The sequence below is a fragment of the Lepisosteus oculatus genome, chromosome 10 (assembly GCF_040954835.1).
Source record: "Lepisosteus oculatus isolate fLepOcu1 chromosome 10, fLepOcu1.hap2, whole genome shotgun sequence".
Classification (NCBI taxonomy): Eukaryota; Metazoa; Chordata; class Actinopteri; order Semionotiformes; family Lepisosteidae; genus Lepisosteus; species Lepisosteus oculatus.
Genome location: NC_090705.1, coordinates 8,271,215 through 8,292,830, shown reverse-complemented (window position 1 = coordinate 8,292,830; position 21,616 = coordinate 8,271,215). Strand labels below are relative to the sequence as shown.

General features: G+C 41.7%; 2 protein-coding genes across 3 annotated transcripts in view; one reads left to right on the top strand and one right to left on the bottom strand.

The window, feature by feature from the left end:
- The window catches only part of stk3 (serine/threonine kinase 3 (STE20 homolog, yeast)), an 87,437-nt gene extending 76,937 nt beyond the window's left edge, over nucleotides 1–10,500 (top strand). Inside the window, exon 11 of the mRNA XM_069194835.1 lies at nucleotides 5,933–10,500. Within this exon, the coding sequence (XP_069050936.1) occupies nucleotides 5,933–6,091 (159 nt within the window). The 3' untranslated portion in view covers nucleotides 6,092–10,500. The remainder of the gene's footprint in view (nucleotides 1–5,932) is intronic.
- A 1,031-nt stretch (nucleotides 10,501–11,531) lies between these two features.
- On the bottom strand, nucleotides 11,532–17,645 carry LOC102687778 (potassium voltage-gated channel subfamily S member 2). 2 transcript variants are annotated; one of them, XM_069194832.1, is made up of 2 exons: nucleotides 16,625–17,645; nucleotides 11,532–16,227 (listed from the first exon to the last, which is right to left on the bottom strand). In XM_069194832.1, the coding sequence occupies exon 2, from the start codon at nucleotides 15,976–15,978 to the stop codon at nucleotides 14,545–14,547; it is 1,434 nt and encodes a 477-aa protein (XP_069050933.1). In that variant the 5' UTR covers nucleotides 15,979–16,227; nucleotides 16,625–17,645; the 3' UTR covers nucleotides 11,532–14,544. The 2 variants fall into 2 exon arrangements, with proteins under 2 accessions (XP_069050933.1, XP_015213414.1); XM_015357928.2 differs by having other exon boundaries at nucleotides 11,532–16,019.
- Between the last annotated feature and the right edge of the window lie 3,971 nt (nucleotides 17,646–21,616).

Below are 21,616 nucleotides of genomic sequence, written 5' to 3'. Positions count from 1 at the left end.
GGGATTCTCTTTCATACTGCTTCTAACCCTTGTCATGAAACAGTGATTACTAAGCTCCTTAGAAAATACAGTAGACATCTGTTTGGTAAATGTGTGTATAATGTCAGTCAAGGTCTACTTGTTTGGTGACTTATGTAGAATTCCAGTAGGTTTGCTTAAAATCTGAAATGGGTTTATATAGATCAATTGTTTTAGAACAAACCAGGAACTTTAATGCCAATATTTAAATATCCCAGAGCTCCCATAAGAAGTGATAAGCTTGCTAATAAAAAGGTAGCTGCCTGGTAGAGCACAGGGTAATCAATAGAATTGGATCCCAACATTGGTCCTGGAGGAACACCATGTCTGCCGATTTAATTTCGATTGAGCTCAACATCTCCAGAGCTAACCAACTACATCATTAATCTACTTGCTTGTTTAGACTTCAACCTGTATCTTCCAGTATCCCTGAGTCATAAATACCTGACCTCAAGAGTACTGTTTCCAACAGCTTCAACACATGGTCCCCTCTTCCTATACACTTGCTTACCATTATTTCTGTCTGAATAAATCTTACCTTTTGGTCAACTGATGAGGAATAGATACAGGTCTGAGTGCCATCGTTGGACACGCCCCCCGAGGGAGTGCCATCGTTGGACACGCCCCCCCGAGGGAGTGCCATCGTTGGACACACCCCCCATGAGTAAGTGGTAGTGTATCGGGCATGCCCATTAGGATGTTTTTTTAACTTCTGCAGGGGTCCAAATAGTTACATTCAGGCAGCACCCATGAGCAATGGCTGCTCTGAAGTTTGAGAATTTTTACAGAGCTGATCCCAATTACAAATCCCGTTCTCCCATAAGACCCGAAAGCTTATTTATGTATATGGCCCAATTAGAAAACTGAAATCAGTGACCCTGTGATGAGGTACTTGACAGGAGAAAAACACAGAGAAGACCCAGCATTCCCCTAGAACTAGGCTGGGAACCCCTGTACATTATTATACAATTACTTTATTCTCGGCAGCCTCAGCATAGAACCTTCATGGGTGACCGATTTCTGATGAACAAACAATGGGAAATCTAAGGTATGAAACACTTGCACACAATCAGCATTTTTCCATTTGCAGATGTCCAGGTGGCATCATATCTACTAACAAACCCAGCTTACACCTGAATGAGAAGAGTTCAGATACTCGTTAATTGGCAAATTTCATACCATACCTTGTAAAAGCAAACCTGAAATAGAAAATTGCCTGTGATTAACAACATACAGTACCTGGAGCAAAGAAGGCAGTTTTTCCCCAGGTAGATTGAAAGCGATCTTTAACATAAATGGCAACCCCACCTCCTTCAGAAGATCTATGCCCCTGCATCAGTATCATTGATGAAAACCACAGACAGTACTTAGTGCCTCATTCCTTACCTGGCAGATTGCTTTTGGTTATTCAGGTTTCAAGATTTCTTGAACAACATAACCAATCCAATTATTAATCTTAGAGCATTTAACGTGAAGTCAAAAAGCCGCTCTTAAATGTATCTGCTTTAATGTAAAGTCAGGTTTTATCATTTCTAGTGCAGTAGTGGTGTTTAGCATGGTGAGGAATGAAGCCCAGTGATATATTTGGCACTCTGAAGTACTTGTGTAAGTGCTTTTAATTGCCCTTAGATTTACAAGCAGGACTTGAATCTGTGTGCATAATTTCAAGACCTTCCTCGGCAGTTAATTAACTTGTTTAACCTAATCTGGGCATCTGGACTGAATTTGTAATAAGTGTTGGTATGTTCTGCCAAACCAGCAGCATTGACCAGACAGTGATTGGAATGAAGATTCTTTCCCACGAGAGGCACACTTGTGCCGCGGGCACATGGATAATTCAGAGACACGGCGGAAGCCCATACAAACCTGGATTAAAAAGGCAGACTCCATACAGACGTTTCACTAGTCGCGACTCAAACCCAGGACCCTAGTGGTGACCGGCAGCAATGTAACTGCTGCCCATTTTAAGCTTTTTATTTATTTTTTATTTACTTGAAATAATTTAATGGTGTTTTGATATGAGCTTATCTGGGTTTTCAGTAGCAAAGCCTCTTGTTCAGGCTTTTTTTCCTGTGCAGGGACATGCTATGAATTATTAAGCAACTAGTTCAGAAGTGTCCACTCTTGATCCTTCAGAGATGATCCGTCTGCAGGTTTTCATTCCATCTCAGCTCTCAACAAGTTAAACTTACACTTACCTGGTTACTGGACCAGTTGAAAAGCTCATTCTTAGTCTTCAAGTGCTGCAGTTTTAAGGAGATCTGGAAAACCCACAGACACCAACCCTTCAGGACCAGGATTAGAAACCCTTGATCTAGGAAAAGTGCTTGTTTGTTGGGCAGATGCCACTTAAAATTATTGCCCTTTGCTGCATTTCTGTAGTATTTTTTTTCCCCTGGCTGTATGATGTACTTCACTGAGCTTTTGCAGGAGAAGGAAGAACATTTATTAATTTAATTATGAATTCAGAGCACAATTTAACAATTTTAACCAGATTTTCATTTTCCCTCTTTGGCTTGGAATGTTATTATATATATGAAGAACACCCACATGCAAATACATTTGTGAAGAAAGCATTCAGAATGATAATAGGCTTATGAGCAGTGGCAGGTATCATGCTGTAATGCTTTAAAGAGCTCCACAATGCATAAGCTCTTTGACATGGATCTGAACAGCACGATTAGTTCGGACTGTAGTGTCAAATACATTTCATCAGATAATGCAGGGACTCAAAAATAAGCAGACATGTCTTGATGGTTACAAAATGAAAAGGAGCACATTTCAAAGCAGAGTGTTTCAAATCTGTGAAGGCTAGAGATATGTAAATTGAGAGCCCAAACATATGGTGCTTTTAAGCATCACTGTACCTGAACTTCGTATTCTTTTTGTGCTATGCCTCTTAAGTTCTTTTTTTGAAAACAGTGACCTGTTCAGGTCATGTCTTACTAAAAATACATAATTACAGTAGTTTAATTTGAGGGCTGTTGCTAGCTAATCTGTAAATCATGTACTGTTCCTTAGCAATAGGACAGGCACAAAAAAATGCAATGCATTAGTATTTTGTTCTGTTCTCAGTTGGTGTCCTGGTTTCACCAGCCTCTCAATTCTGATAAAACCTGTGTACCCCCCCCTCACAGACATGAACACAGCCTCGTGCTTGACAAGACATAGATCAAAGCCGCTAAACAGGCAAGTCACAGACGAACACTGGATTAGCACTTCAAACGCATCCTGATTCTCCCTAGTTTACCTGTGAGCAAAAACACTGACGCTGTCCCCTTAATTTTATGCCCTCTGGCTCAAGTGAGAACTCCAGCTGTTCAGTCACTGAATGGCAACATACAGTGTCTTGGGTCAAGATTCCTACAGGAAAGTGACCGCGCCCATTTCTGACTATTTTCTGCATGTTAAGAGGTTGTGTTCTTTTCTCTAAGAGACCTGAAACATCACTGTCTTGACAAGGACTCACCAGCCTGGTCTAATTTCTTATCCTTAACTATTGGTGATCCTTAACTTATACACTGGCTGTTATAATAACTAAAACTGTTTTTAATAAAACAAAGCAGTCTCGAAGTTAATTCACGCATATCAACCCAGGTGCTTATTTGAACCTATTAACAAAGGATGCATTTTTTATAATTCTGTCACATTTAGTCTGATTGTTTTTTCCAGAGGATACAATCCCTTGGGTTACTTGAATAATTATCACTAGACTGTAGGATTTAATCTTGAACACAGTCACTAGATTCATACCGGCCTATGAACTATAATAAGGAGATTTCTACATTACAGGCCCTGAACCCCTGATCCATATGTGGAGATGAGTCATGTGTTTTTGAAGTACTTGCTATTGTTTCTTTAGTAAAGCATTTTATTTTTATGGAAGCACATATTTTAATTGGAGGGTCCAAAACAAGCATTGACATTTATTTATAAATCCTACTGGATAGTACATTTAATTGTGTAATGAGCATTTTTTGTCTATTTAAATTGTAAATGGTTACTTAATGCAAGGTAATATCAATGTATACTTGTTTTATGGGGTCTTCTAATATTAATGAGTACAGGTTAAAAGCAGTTTGTTCATGTGATTTTATCGATAGTGGTCAGTGTTATTATATAATATGAACGTTTAGTGCTATGGTAGTTTTTTTTTCCATGAGGTCCTATGTGATAAATCTTTTAGGTGGCTAACATTGTGCCCAGTCACCAAATGGAAATTGTTTTGACACCATGCTGTCATTGTGTATGGACAGCTGTCATTTTCATGAGTGCTACAAAAATGTCCAATACATGCTAAAAACTGAAGAGAAACCTTATCTAAATTAGAAAATTCTGAACTCCAATAGACCAACTGAATTGTAGCCCAGAATTTTTCATTAAAGTATGTTGAAAGGCTTTTACACTTCTCCATGCAGTTCATCCCTGGAGACAGCCCTAGCAGGTAGATTGTGTTGGGTCTTTTAGACTTGTGTGCCGCAAGACAAGGTCAGTGCACACCTCTAATGCAAAAGGGGTTTTTAATTATGTGCAGTAAAATTGATCTAATTGACGAACTGTCAATGTTAATGATGTTCTTCCATACAATGAATTCACTTGAAATCCCACCACACTGACTCGCTGCTTTCTTTAGCTTGAAATACATCATGTCTTTGACTTGTAAAGAGTTTACAGTGTACAGAAATGTGTATATATGGTATTTAGTATGTGCGTCTGTTTACTTATTTGCTTATCATTTTTTTGTTCCATAGCTAAGATGACCATGATGATTCTGTTCACTAAGATGATCAATGGGATTTTAAAACTGCCCTCCAATTGAGTCGAATGAAGCTGAATTGAAAATTGGTTCTGAACACTCATGCATAAGCAGCTGTTCACAGTTCCTATAAAGATTCAGATCATGGGAACAGCTGAACTCAATTTAACATTTTAAATTTGGTTTTATATTCAGTTGTTGTTTTAACAAATTTGGTAACTGCAAAAATGTAGATTAACATGAATATTTACAATATAATTTGATAGCATGCCTTCCCTAATTGTATCCAGGGTGTTGTTGCTTAATTACTTGGTTTCACAATGGTTTTGCTATACACAGTTCAATAAAATTCCAGTTTAGCTTTAATATGAAACCTAATTCCAAATTACCTGCTAGTTAAGCTGTTCACAAGGTCTGATCATCATCAAAAAGTGAATTTACAGTGCACAGGCATTCACTACCAATTTTCATTTTGGCAAACCTGAAAGACTGAATTTATATAGTAATGCTTTTCAATTAAAGGGTGATTTTGAAATTTCATCTCAGTGTCACAGTCAACAGTTATGTTGTTGTTGTCTTGTCTGTAGTTCTAGAGATGCAAACAGAGATGAAACCTTCTGTGAGACTGCTGTGACATTTGTGAAGCCAGCTGTCATATCATAATCTTCAATTCTGTTGTGACTTTGAAAACTGTTTTAGGAAGCTTGAGATCTTCCCTTGTTCTTCTGTCGAATTACATCTTTCAAAGCCATTATCGGAAATTGATTGAGCTCTTGCTTGTCAAATGTTGAAGGTTTATCCCCTGGGGAGAGGAAAACCTATGTAGTCATTTTATGTAATTGTTATGCTTGTTGTTTTCCGCTTCTGTGATTTTATAAACCTTGGATCAGGGAGAGCATTAGACCGTTTCCACTTCTGCATACGTTCTTTGCATGCTTTTGGTTTTTTTGCTTGCTCCCAGTCAGCGTCAGAAATCGTTTAGAAGCAGCCCATGAAAAGGGGGGATCGAGCGACCGAGATCCCAAGGCAGCGTGGCTTACAAACTCAACACGCGCTGCGGCAGGTTTAACCAGGATCGTAGCTGCTCCGGCGCGGCACTGCGTGCGCGATCAGTATTAATCAGCCCGTCTGTCTGTCTGTGTGTGTGTGTGTGTGCAGCTGAAGAACCTGAGCTTTGAAGAGCTGCAGATGCGCCTGAGCGCCCTGGACCCCATGATGGAGCGCGAGATCGAGGAGCTGAGGCAGCGCTACACCGCCAAGAGGCAGCCCATCCTGGACGCCATGGATGCCAAGAAGCGCCGGCAGCAGAACTTCTGAGCCCCCGCCCCCGGACTGCAGGAGCCCAGGGTGCACCGGGAGAGCCGGGCCTGCCCCGCTGGCGCCGAAGGGCGTGCTCCATCTCGTTCCTCCCCGCGTGCCGGTCCTCCTCATCCAGTACCACACGGACAGCACCAGAAACCTGCCGCAGAACGTCACGAATTACTTAAGATTTCTTACAAAAATGCTTCTTGGAAGAGGCATTCGGGGGGGGTTATTCCTCTTAATACAGTTTCCTTTGTCGTCATTAGCAACAACTAAGTCTTCAACACCTCCTGCTGGTTTTTCATTCGGTATGAATTTGGGGGATTCCAGAAAGATCGAAACCAAAGAGAAACATGAAGGAAGTCACGGTCGTAGTCCAAGATGAATTTGGGTGCCTTAAAGTTTCGAGTCTAGTTTTGTGGGCTGCACAAACACAGTGACCCATAGGTAGTACAGAACTGCGATGTATAGGGTGGAGAGTGTTTGGGGAATTTCAAGACTGTAGAATGTTATAAATGTAAAAAAACAACTTTTAGGTGGGTACTTTTGCAAAATTCACGAGCATCTTTGAGGGACCAACTAAAATTTTAATCATGGCTTTGGCCACTTGAAGTGGATTTCTGAAATGAGTATTGCTGACATTTATTTAAAAAAACGTTGTTCATATCAGTTGATGTGCTGAAGAGCATTGTTTCCATCAGTCAAGTTCACGTTTCCCCTTCTCCTGATGTCCTGTAGAGCCTATTTATGTATTCATAATAAGCTATGCACTTTTTTCATGCAAATGTTTAAAACTGGATTTTGTTTCTTGTGGTCAAAGAATGATAACATTTGCCTTTTTTAAATCCTATTATCTCCCTACCCTTTTCTGCCCAAAGCTGTCTACTGAAAAGTAAAACAACTCACTCTTTGCTTGTGATGTTGAATCTACGTTGCTTTCTGCCACGGCGCCTCATTCTTATAAAACTGCAACATTTTTACATAGAATATCATTTTTTTTAAATTGTGTTTTTATTACTCGAGTGATATTCCCTCCTGGGATGCTGAAGTTTATAATGCAAATTAAAATTTCCCAGAATTAAAATCACAAGTTTGTATGTCTTGCGGAATACTCCATAATCTTTTTTCTTTTGAAATCTAGAAACATTTACTGTGAGTCGATATTTTTAGAAATCAATATATCTTAAGACACTCAAGCCCATGGGACAGACTTAGGAAGGTTCTGTAAATTGTGCAGCTTTCTTCTAAACATTGTCTGAAAGTTTCCAAAGAAGCACAGAAATCAGCAGAAATCAGTGTATCATTTTGTTATTATAAGAAGGCCTATCCTTATGCTGAAGTTTCTATATTTCCAAATGTCATGCACTTTTTTGAACTCAGGGTTGGTTTGTTTTTAAACACTATTTTCTGAACACTGTTCCTTCTCTGCTCAGTGTTTTAGATAATGGGAATCATTCTTGGTAAAAAGCTAGTTTTTGTGTCTTCATTGGCTGATTTAAATTGCTCTGAAGTTTTGTTTCTAGACAGTGGTAATGATGTCTGTTTCTTTAGTTTTATGCTGTATATATAGTGAAACATAGTGCATGCTATTTATAAGGTATAATCTTGTGCTAAACCCTTACTTGTTTTAATAGGAAAGGATGTAAAATACATACTTTAGAATGCTCCTAAATGCTCTTTTCCTCTTTAAACGTTATTTCTAGAGATTAATGAGCTACTTAAACAGTGCTTTTGTTGCAGCTGAATATTTTAATGTTGCCGTTTTTATTTTTTTTAATTTTTAGAAATATATACGCAAGTTAGTAATCCTTTGCACCTTACCCTATATTCAGAAACTGAAGGACATGGACTTCACCTCTGACTGAGAAATAAATGTGCTTACAGTTTTACTAAGTTCAAGTGGAGAAACTCTGATGGATCTTTCCTGGACCACTTACAAAGCTGATTGATTACTGTTGGTTTACAAAAATCACTTTAGCTTGTCTTTAATGTATGACTATGATGCTCAGTGGCTGTAATTTTTAGCAAAGATTGTTTTTCTTTCATCTGCAGGTTAGCATAATCAGCACTGATGGCAAGAGGACAAACAATTCCTTGAACTTCAGTTTAGTTGTGTTCCAGTAAATGTTACACAGACTTCAAAAAAGGACTTACAAAGGCAGCTTTTCAGTATCCATGGAAATCAGTTGCATAAGTACATTGTCTGGGATGAGTTCTGTTTCTTTACTTCAGGGGACATTCTTTCGAGGATGTTTGTAGAACCTCCTGCACTGTGATATCTGTTCTTGACACTCCAGTTGGCATGTAGTTCCTGGCAGACAGGTTCGTGGGGGTGTTTGTGAAACAGCGTTGTGTGAAGACACTAGGCTCGTTTGACATGCTTTAGTGTTCCTGTTGGGGGGCACAGTGGTTAGCCTTGCCCTCTTGCAGTGCTGCAGCCCTGGGGTGCTGTCTGTGTGGAGTTTCTATGTTCTCCCTGTCTTGGGTTTCCTCTCACAGTCCAGACGTGCTGGTAGGCTAGCTGGCTTCTGTGAAAATTGTGTGAGTGTGTCCGTGTGTGTACGTGCGTGCCCTGTGATGGCCTGACGTCCCACCCAGGGTGAATCCTGCCTTGTGCCCGTTACCTGCCAGGATAGGCTCTGGCCCCACCTCATCCCTGTACCAGATGATGCAGTTAGAAAATGGATGGAAGTGTTTCTGTTGAATTCCAGTCTTCTTATTTTGGAAACAAAATGTTGTTATGGCTGCACTTGCAGGACTTTCAACAACCTCCCCAGACAAGGAAGAGTTTCTCCTAGACTATAGACCTACATTGTAGCTCTTTCCACTGTGGTTTGAGTGATTGTGTTGTAGGTATAGACGTTTTGTAGTAAGCTGAGTTACAGTCTGTCTTTTCCAGACTTGGTTTGTGTTAATAAATGTCTTTTAAGGTTAAAAACTAAATTTGGCTGCTCTGCTCTGATTTGGACAGCATCCCCTCAATTTGTCATTTTAGCAACTGGTGCATTTATTTGCAAACAAGCCCACAGAATTTGATGTTTCCAGCATGGTTGCAAGCAGCTCACATGATGAGCTGACCGTTAGGATGGCCACATCTTCAGGCAGAATCCTTTGTTCAAACCATTGTACCTTTATTGGGTAAGAGAATTCTGAATGCTATGGTTATAGAGGATCGTAATCACATCACACATTGCGCCTTTACCATCTCAATTAAAGCTCAATAGATTTTGCTCACATTGACAGATCTACACTTCGCCATAATAGTTTTAGGACTGTGTTCTCAGTCATTGATCAGTGAGAGCACCTTTGTAGGTGTGAATTATGTTTCTCAAGCTCTCTTAAAACCTTACACAGACATCTTAAGGGAGCCGACAGTGTGAATACCTTACTGGAGCCATGTACAATGTGGAACTTTGTGTTGTTCAGTAACGTTGCAGTACATGTACTGTACCAAGAACAGGTGATCATCCTGGAGCTTGCAACCTTTGGTGAACTATGGATGGAAACCAGCTTTCATCCGAATTACAAACAGAAACGAATTTGTCCTTCCCAGCTGTAGCTTTTTTTCCTGTGGAATGCCACATGCTTTTGGAGTATATTTCAGTATCGCCCATAAAAAGTTCCCTGCAAATTTCTTGTAAACCCACTTTGCAACATCAATCCAAATCTATTTGTATGGCTTAAAAATCTCCTTCTTGTCAATAATACATGTACATTGCTCTCCACTGACAATCACTGATAAAAGTGTCAGGCAAAATGGATAAGCACAGTAGTAGCTCAAGGATACAAAAAGATTCAATAAAGACCTTCAGAGGACTACAGCAGAAGAAAAGGTTGATGGACTGTCTAAATATATTAAACTTAATATTGTATGTCTTTCCAAGGTAGACTGTTAATTTTTTTCCCCAGAAGGATACGCTGTTTAGAAACTGGCATTACAAACATAGTTTTCGACTGTGCATGTTTAAATAGAAATCGTTTGAAATTCTCCCCCATGTTAGTTAATATTACTCATACTCCTACTACATACCATTTTTGTTAATGTACAGTAGTTAACAGTTCTCTTAATGTAAGTCTGTATTAACAGTCGTGCAACACTGCACTCCATTTAGATTTTGCATTATGCTTACAGGTTGTGTGCTCAATTAAAAATTGGACTTTGCCAGAACGTAGTATGCAAGCAGTTCCATTTGGACTGATGGCACAATCAGCCTCTCCATGTCAGGAAATCTCCAGTGACTGGTCTTGTGACGATCAAGGCTTGGTATCGCCTTGGTTTGTGTGTGACATCAGCCAACATAGAATTGCCCGTTTATGAACTGTGTAAAAAAAAATTGAAATGGATGTGTAACTTCTTAAGGGAGACACTAACTTATTTTCTGAGATGTATTTTCCTACAAGACTCATTAAAGAACTCCACCCTCTTCGCTGGTCTGCCTTGCTTTGTTTGAGAATACAGAAGTTCCCAGAGTAATAACAATTGTCTCAGTGTGTTCACTGTGCATTCCTTCCACACAAGCATGCGTAGAGCTGGATTTCAAAGGGAATTATTAACTGTGCCAGCAATATCGTGTCACATACAGCAAGAAGACGGGGAACCCCCCTCCCTCTGAGTCCAGTGCTCTAATGAATGTTGCTGCTGTACCTCTGGCCAGTGTGCAGAGCATGGAGGCTTGTGTGCACACGTGTGGGAGGAATGGATCTGCTCAGGAGTGTGTGGAGCAAAATAACAAGGAAGGCCTTTATAAGCACTGCTGAAAATCGGCAGGGACATGACCTCTAGCCCCTTCACCACATGCTGTTGCTTCTGTACCACTTCATTTCACAAGAAAATGCCTGGCCTTCCCACAGCCCCTTGTACCAAAGCACTCCTGGTGGATGAACAGGGGGAAGATGTTATATAAAGGCTTTTTCTTGCTTTTTCAGTGGGGTGGTTAAAAATCTTTCATATTCTTGGGGGGGTTTTCAAGAACAAAAAAAAAACACTGACCGTTTCAAATTTTTTCAACACTTTGACGTTTCTAACAGCTCTTTTACTCTCATATTTTTTCACAAATTTGCTTTAAAAAAGTGCAGTACTGCTTTATGATGTCTGTAGCTCCTAAATGTTTTTGGGGACAGAAGCCTCTTGATGTCCTTGTGGCTGTGGTTAAAACTGGAAATCGAAGTGCATCTAGGTCTGCTATTCATTCCGAGTTAACTCTCTGGTGACGCAGGGGCACTGTGCATCCAGCGAGTCATTAAACAGAAGGCACACTGTTTTATTCAAATTAGGGATTCAGGTGCTGGCATGCAGCTGACTTGGAACAAGCCACCGGGACAGTACTTACCCTGCTTCGGAAGACGTTAGGAACTATTATGTATTTTTAAATCGGTATATGGCAAGTGGGTTATGGAAAGCAAGATGTTTTGTTTTCTGTACACAAAGCAGGACTGTAATAAAGAGAGAGCCATGTAAAAAAAAAAGTTCAGTACATTAATGGAGCATGTTGGAAAAAATAGACTTCCCATCATTTGTTTTCAGATCATTCATAAGTTCATCGGAACAAAACGTTCCTTGAACTGAAATATTCGGTTCCTCGGGAAACACCACTGTTATTTTTTTAAAAAAACAAGTGCATGAATTTTAGTACATCCGTGTAATGCATTATTCATTTTCCTTTTACATAACACTTTATGTGATTTAGTCCATGTTCCAGCTCAAATTCAAAATGAATAGATCCTGTCGATTCATGGACATCTATTTTTCTGTCTCGGTGCACAGCCCAAAAAGAACGCCAAAATGCACCTCTTCCAGCGCAGGACACCTGGAACCAGACTCGGACAGAACCAGAACAGGACTGGGGTTTCTGAAGCAATTCTGGGGTGATGGGGAGCCAGAAAAATTAAAAAGTGTAGCTCACCGGAAGCACATTTGGAGGAGAAACAAACAAAGCAGAAATGCTTTTGTTTGCTGAGTTGGGGGTAAAAAAAGAGCAGCTGAAGCTCCTAATCGCGTGATTACACAATGTCCAGTGGCTATTGTGGGCAATTTTTTTACTTAACAAATATACTGTAATAATGGAGCTTTGGAGACACTTTACTGTACATAATCTTTCCTCCGTGTGTTTCAGGGCCCCTTCTAGCTTTGTATACAACAGTGCCTGAGTGGTTATCGGAAGATTTTAATGTCAAAAACCCCTTTCTTCACAGTTCTGGCCCTGCATTCACACCAGGAAGGTGGAATCCAGATATGCTGTTGCTGCAGTCCCGCTCTGCTGCTCACATGGTAATCCTCTCTGGAAAAACAGTTGTTCCAGAGGCGGCCGAATTCTGGAAACGGAGATCAAAGTGCATATACAATGTAGATGAATTGTAAAAAAAGCAGCAAAATAAAAAAAAACAGTTTCCTTTCATTCATCAACAATACCCTTTCTTTCATCTAGAGCTCCAGGTGACTGGTAGCTGTCGAGATGACGATGAGGAACGGGTCTGCTTTGTGCTTCTTCGGAGCAAACAGGGAAACGCCAACCGGAGGATACCAGTCGAAACTAAGTGGAGGTGAAACCTGAGAACAGGAGGTGCTTCTCTACCCAAAGGGTTGTGGGAGCATGGAACAAGCTGCCCAGCAATACCTTGGTTTCCCTCAAGAATCAGCTGGATGACATTCTTAGAAGAATAAACTAAATACCAAACAGGCCAGATGCACTGAATGGCCCCTTCTACACTCTGCAATCTTCTTATGTTCTAAGATGAAACCTCCTGCTTTATAATTAAAAGTTATTTGTTACGAATGATCTCAGCAGTCTGAGGATAGTGGTGAAATAAATGAAAACACCTCAGGCAGAAAAGCAGAAGAAATCGATGGGTCTATGTGCTGACGGTGACTGATACTTTGAAAATTCAAACGCCCATCACCTGTTTCTCCAACTTTCTGGATGGAAGGTGAATTTGAAACTGTTTTAGAGACAGATTAATAATTACTCAGTGGTCAGTTTTTCTATAAAGCACTGCTTCCACAGAACTCTGATCTGGGAGAAATCGAAATCTGTGGAAATGTTGTTGTAGGACTCCCAAGATTTCAACAAAAGAAGAGGCGATGTTTCCTTCCTCACTCGTGCCATCCCAGTCTTCCTGGGCTGGACCGGTTTTTCTGCAGTGGTAGACACTGCTGTACCAGGAGTCAATAAAAATGTATTGATGCCCCAGTAGAGTTAATTTATGGTGCTTCTGCAATATACAGTACCAAAGTAAAATAACTTTACAATTTAGACCCCTCCAGCTCAAACAATACATTTAGCACACAGGAAAACTGCACATATTGATTTAACGGTCGTGTGGTACAGACCGAATACCAGTATAATGGTGTTCTCTGTGCTGTAATAAGATTACATTCTCAAGCTTAGTACAACAGATAATTAAAAAGGAAATCAATTGTAAACAAGTCCCTAAAAATCCATATTAAATTCAATTTTTATATAATAGATTGCCCTTGTAATACATCTGAAGTACACTATTGTGCTTAATGTACTATTTGAACAGGAGGGGTATAAATCATGAAGTTATTCTTAACTGCTTAGGAACTAATTTACACTTATGATACTAGCAACAAAAGCACCTACACAATAGGGCACTACATCTCATATTGCAATAAGAGTTTTTCTGATAAAATTAAAACACAAGTCCATTTAAAATAAGTAGTCAAAATATCATTAGTTTTAACACAGCAGAACTTTCTTTAAATTTTTAATTTGGGAATTTGTTTTTAATCCTGGGCATTGCAAATCAATTGTATAATAACATTAAGAATAATTTAACCAAGTGTTATTCGAGCGATATACTACTTGGAACTCATATTTAAAATGTTTTCTGTAGAATATTATCTGAACCGTTATTCTAAATAGTGTGAGTTATTCAAGATATACAAAATATCTGGAAAATGTTTGGAAAATGTAAACTTTATTAAATAATTAAATCTGTCGTTTTCTTATGATCATCTACAAATTCCGTTCAAGAGCCGATGTAGTGTCTTCTTCCTTTTGTCATGGTTTGGAGATTGTAATATGTGAAAAATTACAGGACATTTTAAATGAAAGCACTTAGAAACGTGGTCCCATTACTTTCAGAAACACTCTTCAGTGGTCACTCAAGTACTCTTCCGTAAAAAAAAAACCCAAAGGGCGATAAGGCTGTAACATCGTTTTTGATAGGTGCTGGCTGTCTACCGGACAACATTAAGATCATCATGCAACATCTGAACAGTGTACACAGTTACAGGACCCACACCAAGTTGATATTCATGATATTTTGTTTGTTTCACGTGGTTGAACACACAAGACTCGGGTCCTTCAAGAGACCATAAACCCTCACGGTAGGCTGTTGTGTGCGTTTCGTTGTCTGGGTTTATCCATGGAAGCAGAGCGCAGCTACAGGCCGGGGCCGAGACCCAACGGCGCCTTGCCCCCTCGCAGGCCGTTCCTGGGAGCGCTCTAGTGCATCGACTCGTTCAGGCTTTGCTCGCTGGGCGAGCTGCGGCTCATGTTGGACAGGCTGGCCATCAGGGACTTCACCTTGTGTGCATAGTAGTTGCGCAGGTTAACGGAGGGAACCTCCTTCATGCCCTCGTCGAAGTCGCAGCTCCGCATGGCGATCTCCAGCTGCTTCTGCCTCTTGTAGAAGTGGGAGAACTTGTTGAAGATGAGCGTGATGGGCAGCACCACCACCAGGATGCCCGCTAAGATGCAGGCGGAGGCGGTGAGCTTGCCGGCGATGGTCCGGGGGACCACGTCTCCGTAGCCCACCGTGGTCATGCTCACCGTGGCCCACCACCAGCAGGCGGGGATGGTGGCCAGCCCCTCGTTCTCCTCCCTCTCGATGGTGTAGGCCATGACGGAGAAGAAGGAGACCCCCACGGAGAGGTACAGCAGCAGCAGCCCCACCTCTTTGTAGCTGTTCTTCAGGGTGGCCCCCAGAGACCGGAGGCCGGTGGAGTGGCGGGCCAACTTCAGGATCCGGAAGATTCTCATCAGCCTCAGGACCTGCGCCACGCGGCCCAGGTTGGCCAGCGCCGGGCTGCTCTCCACCACCAGGTTGATGACCAGGGTCAGGTAGAACGGAAGGATGGACATGAGGTCAATGAGATTCAGGGGGTGCTCGAAGAAGCGCAGCAGGTCGGGGGCCACGGAGAACCTGGCCACCAGCTCGAGGGTGAACCACCCAATGCCAAAGTGCTCCACCATCTCGAACCTGGGGTCCTCCAGGAGGTGCCCCTCGCCGTCGGCAAGCATGAAGTCAGCCATGCTGTTCATGCACATGGTGGCTATAGACCCCAGGACCACCAGTATGGAGAGCACACTGAATATCCTGCTGGCGACCGAATAGCCTGGGTTGTCAAGCATTAGCCAGATCCTCCTCCTCGCGCTGCCCAGGGGCTGCTTGTCGAACTTGGAAGCGTCGTTGTAGAACTCCAGGATCTCGTCGAAGGAAGACGTGGTGCTTCCCTCCTCGCTTTTGTCCTCCCAGTCTTCCTGGACCGGCTCCATTTTCCTGCAGTGGTAGACGTTGCTGCAGCAGGAGTCGATGAAGAACTCGTTGATGCCCCAGTACTCTATTTCCTGGCTGAAAGAGAAGATGCACAGCTCGGCCATGACGTGCAGACGGCCGGTGTTGTAGAAGTTCAACACGTAAGGGAAAAGCGCGGGATTTCTGTCGAAGTAGAACTCCTTCTCGGCGTCGTCGTAATCGTCGCACAGCTCCAGGATCGACTCCTTGGACTGGCACCGCAGTAACCGAGCCAGCCTGGTGTCCGGAAACCGGGACAGCGTGTTGGACGTGAGCCGTTTCTTAAACCCCCCCACGTTTATGCAGATGACGCTGTCTTCGAAATCGGCCCCGCTGAGATCCTCCAGACTCTGGCCTGTCATGGTGGAGAGCGGAATGCGGGCACGCAGGGCCACCGCGCCGACTGAAAAAAAAAAACCAACCAACCCAGAATGAATGGTCTGTAAGACACACACGTGCAGGTGGTCCGACAGCAGAGGCTGCTGCAGCTGAGGAGAGAAATCCCGTTGACAATTACAAAGGCTTTCTCTTCTTCAAAGGTAATTCCCTTCTGTGCATGTGTTGATCATCTTTTACCACACAAGTGTTCGGTTTCGGGATCCCCTGCTTCGCTGAAAAGCAGCAGTAAAAAAACAAAAGCAAGCCATAACTGTTAACTTCAGATTCGCCGCCGATGTAAGCTTTATCGCCTTTAAGCGGACCACGGCCGAAATAAAACTCAGACCCGCGCCTCTCTAGGCACCGCTCCCCGGTTCGCAATTTAAAATCTGCACGAGTTACTAAATTACAAAATCATAAAGACAAAAGTTACACATGTAAAATTAAGTGCTAGCCTTTGTCCGACGCCTTAGCCCCCTTCAAACTTGTCGAGCGGTGTTTTCAAACAACTTTACATAGTCTCTTTTCTCTTTTTTTCCTCCAAAATAAAATAAATCATGACGAAACGCTTCACGGAGACGTTCGGCATCGCCAAGTTAAATATGAAAGACCGCGTTGAAAAGCGCTCACCTTGATCACAGCCTTTGTCCCTTATGACGTGCTCTTACGAATCCAGCCGACGAGCTCCATAGAGACCCGGGGACATTATCCTGTCCTCAAGTTGAAGGCGAGCAGAGGTGTCCAGTGCCGACTCCGGGTTCTTCTTCGAGGGCGAGGAGGTTTCAATGTCTTGCATGCGTCCCAGCCCCGATGCGAGGCTTTCCCGGCAGCCAGCGCGATCCGTCTCTGCACTGCAAGAATTCACTGTCGAGGACTAATTGCTGTTGTTTTATGCCGTCCAAGAAGATTCCCCATCCCCGGAGAGCGGAGCTCAGTAGGGCGACACGCTCCCCGCAGGCTTCGTGCGTCTCCTCCGGTCCTGGCTGCTCGGCAACACGGCCGGCTGTTTAGAAACCCCTTACAAGCCCTCGGTGGTGCTGAAAGGGACAGCTCCGAGCTCCGGGCTCCGGGCTCCGAGACGCGAGTCGTGAATTCCTCCGCAGCTAAGTGGGAAACACTGTAATCTCCTCAGATTCCGCGTGTGCGAGTTCCTTTCTATATAAAAAAAGAACAACAAGACAACAGCACTTCAAATCTTTTAGATTTTATGACCAATATTATTCTAGGTTGTTTTTTTTTATGATCGCGATGAGGTACTAAGAATATATAAATGCTATTGTTCGTTCACTTCGTTAATAATCCCGTGGAACATTTCCTTCAGAGATCTATGCGCGTCTGCGGCTTGGACAGATGAAAGTATTCATAGCAATGGGTAGATCTTTGTGTGGAAGTTGGTTGAAGATTAAGTTCACACGTCAGTAAAACCCGTTTCTTTCAGAGGGAATCCTGGTTACTGATGAAGCTAAACAAATTGCAGCGCGCAGGTGGTCTTGTGAGATTTTTCTGACGGACGCATAGGAAATCATATATTCCGTTCGTGTGCCTTCGTTCTTGCCTACGAGTGTCCCCAGAGGGTTTAACTGAGCTCCGGGTGCTGGCGGATAGAATAATGTAACACTTCAACGAAACAGACGCGGATAATGATGCGACAAGGAAAGGAACGCGTACTAACAGACATAATTAATAACTGAAAATGTGTTTTTTATTATCTGCGTAATAGGAAGGGAAATCTGTATCTGATCAACAGGGCGTAGCGAAACTATAGGATTATATACTACACCCTCATCAACTTAATGCGCCCTCAAAACGATGACACCACCGAGGTTTTCTGCACACGTACGTGTAAAACTGCATAGCGCTGTCCGCTGGAAATCGTGTTTATACCGCGGTTTACAAATACTAGACCTGCTAGAGTCTCTGGCACAGCAGGCAGCGCACATGAAGGGCAGCGCGTTACACGTTACTGAAGACTGGAAAAACAGCATCAGGATTAGCCCAGATACAGTATAAATCGAGAAACAAAGTATTCTGAACAGTTGAAAGAACGGGCTATGATTTTTCAGTTGATGCGTTTGCAGTCAGGCCATCGAATGGGTCGACATCGGGCTGGGTGGTACCAGCTGCACCCTCCAGGAGATTAAATGGCTTAGGAGGTACCATCCAGTAGGTACCACCTGGCCCACTTCATGGTCTGAACATAAACAGATCAGACGGATTTGTCAAAAACGTCAATACTAACTGTCAATTAACCCTGTAAAATGGGTCTGATAACTCATCCATCTTTTATAAAAACTTTGGATAAAGCAGTATAGGTATACAATGTAGTCATTTCAATTGACTTAAAATATCACTGAAGTCTTCAAAATAATGGGAGGAAAACGTCAGACATGCAGGGCCTTGCAAAAGTATTCACACCTTTACACAGTTTTCACATTGTTTTGCTGAAAGGCTTGCAGTCATGACACTCCTTAGGAGCAATTAACTACTCCACTCATTCAAAGCAAAAAAAAAAAAACAACCAGAAAGACGTAAGTATATAATATTCAGGTGGGTAGCTGCGTCAGCATGCGTAGTCTGCGAAGGAACAAGTAATAGGTTAATTCCATGCTGAAAAGAGAAGAGAGAAAACACAACGTTTTGGCTTGTGAATATATAATATTGAAAGAAAACTAGAACAATGATCACATAAGTATACAAACTCATTTGCTGTAGCAAACTTTAATTAATCCGGATACACAAAATTACCTTAATGAGACACGCAATTAGTTCGACGGCCTCTGTCTGTGTGCAGTAATGGTGTTCCACATGATTTCGGCATAAATACATTTATCTCTGTAAGGTCTCTCAGGCAGGTAGTGATTTTAAAGCAAATCTTTAACCATGAAGATCAAGGAGTTTTCAAAGAACACAGGGATAAAATTGCAGAAAGCCACAGATGAGGAGATGAATATAAAACATTGGAAAGACCCACAATATCTCTTTGAGCACGGTGAGGCGATTGTTTAGAAGTGAACTGCACCCAGACACGCCTCCAAACAGAGCACCCGGGAAGGAGGAAACTGCAGAGCGAGGCCACTGTGAGGACAGCAGTGACTTTGAAAGAGCCACAGCTAGGAGACTGAGATGGGAGGAGACGTCCGTGAGGCACCAATATCCCAGCCAGGATGGAATTGGAACAAAACATCTCAATGATAATGGCAGCATAGTGAGGTAGTCCTGCTTCTCAGCAGCAGACACTGGGAAGCTTGTCGACACTGACGGGATCAGAAATGGGGCAAAGTACTGGCTGATCATAGAGACAAACCTGTGTCAGACTAAAGCTAGAACACAAATTCACCTTTCAACAGGACAAGGATGCAAACGCTACAATGCGGAGGTTTCAGAATACGAAAGTGAACGTGTCTGAGTGGCCCAGTCCTGACTATTGGAAATCAGTGGAGAGACTTGAAAATGGCAAAACTGTGACATTTGTACAGTAAATACACAAATAGGACTCCATAGGATGGGTCTGAATACGTTTCCAAGACACTGTGAACACAAATTCAAAACATGTAATAATAACAATGATTAATACACATGTTTAGATGTCATAGTTTGTGGTGTCTTCTCATATTCTGCTTTGAAATTATTATCACTTTTGATCATCAGTACAGCAAGTGAAATTTGTGAGGCAAATGCGGTGAAGATACCAAAAGCTACTTTTATTTACCAAAAGTTACAGGACTTAACTCAGGAGTGTCCACAACATGCGCTAGGGCAGTTGTGTGTGACAACTTAAAACTGTATGAGAAGATTAGATATATTAATTCCAGAAAACAATTAATTAAATTGTGTATATTGGAGCTCCAGTAAGAAAAGAATAGAGAGTCTTGCATTGTTACACAAGTGGAAGTTTACCTCGTGACTTTGGAAGCTAACTTTAGATTCTGTATCCACACCTCTAATCAATTGTTAAACTGTGAATAGTTTGAGCATCTTTCAGATTTGTGGGCCAGCAGTTCTCAAAAGGGAGAAGTCATTGGAACCAGCGACCTCATCTGTGAATCTGAGATGATAAAAATACCAAAGACATCTGTGCAGTCTTAGTCTACAGGTTTTCTCTTGCAATGATCAGTGTATCAATTACCTGCTGCTGTGATCATTCATGCACAGTTTTGCTGCCTGCCTCCGTGCTGCAGACCTTTCCAGCTTCCTGTCAGTACCTTTTAGGTCTGTCTGTGCTCCATAAGACATTGTGTGCTAAAATAATAGGAGTGAACATGAGCTATTGTCCTCTCTCTTGAAATTAACATGACAGCTCCTACCTGTGTATTACTCAGGCAGATGGGTCAATAATATTTGGACTGGAAGATTTGTTTTCATTTTGTGTATGAAAAAAATGCTTTTTGACAACTCAAAGCATTGTGCTTTCACAAACGGGGCAATTCCTAAAGCTAATTTCTCTAGTGGCAGCCAGACCTGTTCTGACTGCTGTTTTCAGATACCATGTTACAGTTCTTGGGTCTTGGGGAACGTTATTTTTTGTCTGGGACTAGATCAAGTGGATTCAGCTGCAGAATGTGTCAGTGCTTTAAAATCTCTGGGATGTATCCTAACAGTCTTGACAGAAAACATCTGTCTCTCCCCTAATGTTGCACATCATGGTCATTTACACATACTGTACTTTTGTATCTGCACAATCCAAAAGGCATTCTGCATTAAAGGCATGGATAATTAGCAATGACAGCACAGAGCATGCATTGCAGTATGAGTTTTCTGTGCCACATTGCATTCCACATGGATTTTCCACTGCACTATGGGAATTAGATTATGTGTGTCACTATCACACAATTAGTATGCCAAACCTATACTTGTCTTGCAAGAAGCGTAATTCACTTTAATGAAGGTATAGTGAGTATGAAGTCATTAGTCTTAGTTTGAAGCTGTAGACTATATATCATCTTCATTTCTCCAAAGAGGCATGCTTGACTTATATACTCAGTTACTGAAATGTTAATTCTCATTGCTGAAACTAATCCTTTTGTCACAGGAGTTATGGTGCATGTTAATAATATAAAATAATGGGAATACTAGTGCATTTACAGCCTGTCCCCAGATTGTTCACTGCAGAGTTAATCCCAGGGTGGGATTGCAGAATTTATTATCCTGAAGTTGTGATGTGGCCGTGTCTTTCTTTCATGAAGTCTTTTATTATTGCAAAATGTCCATTTACAGTATACTCAATTTACCGGAAAGCATTCTGAGTGACAGTGGTCTTTGTTGATTTCTGCATTGTTCCAGACTGTCATATGTAATGCAAATTTCAGTTTTGGTTTTGGGGATGTAATATTCCAAAATTCTAATGCATGGATATATTTTCCTATAAAAGAAAATTACTTGTAAGTTCTTGATAAAAAATAGTTCTTCATGAAGACTGTTCTGTGCTGCTAATGTAATAATGTATTTGATACAGACGTGGGAGAATGAATGGGTTAGTCTTTCCTCCCTGGCTAGTTTTGCTTTTGAAGCTTTGTTCCTGATCAAATTGCAATGACTTCTTCTATTTTGGGAAGATCTCAGTTTCTTTCATTTGAGCGAAAGTATTTCTGTGGGCATTCATGTGAACAGACAAATGCACAGAGC

Coding starts and splice junctions, on each gene's coding strand:
- LOC102687778 (XM_069194832.1), bottom strand. CDS start 15,978: ATGACAGGCCAGAGTCTGGAGGATCTCAGCGGGGCCGATTTCGAAGAC.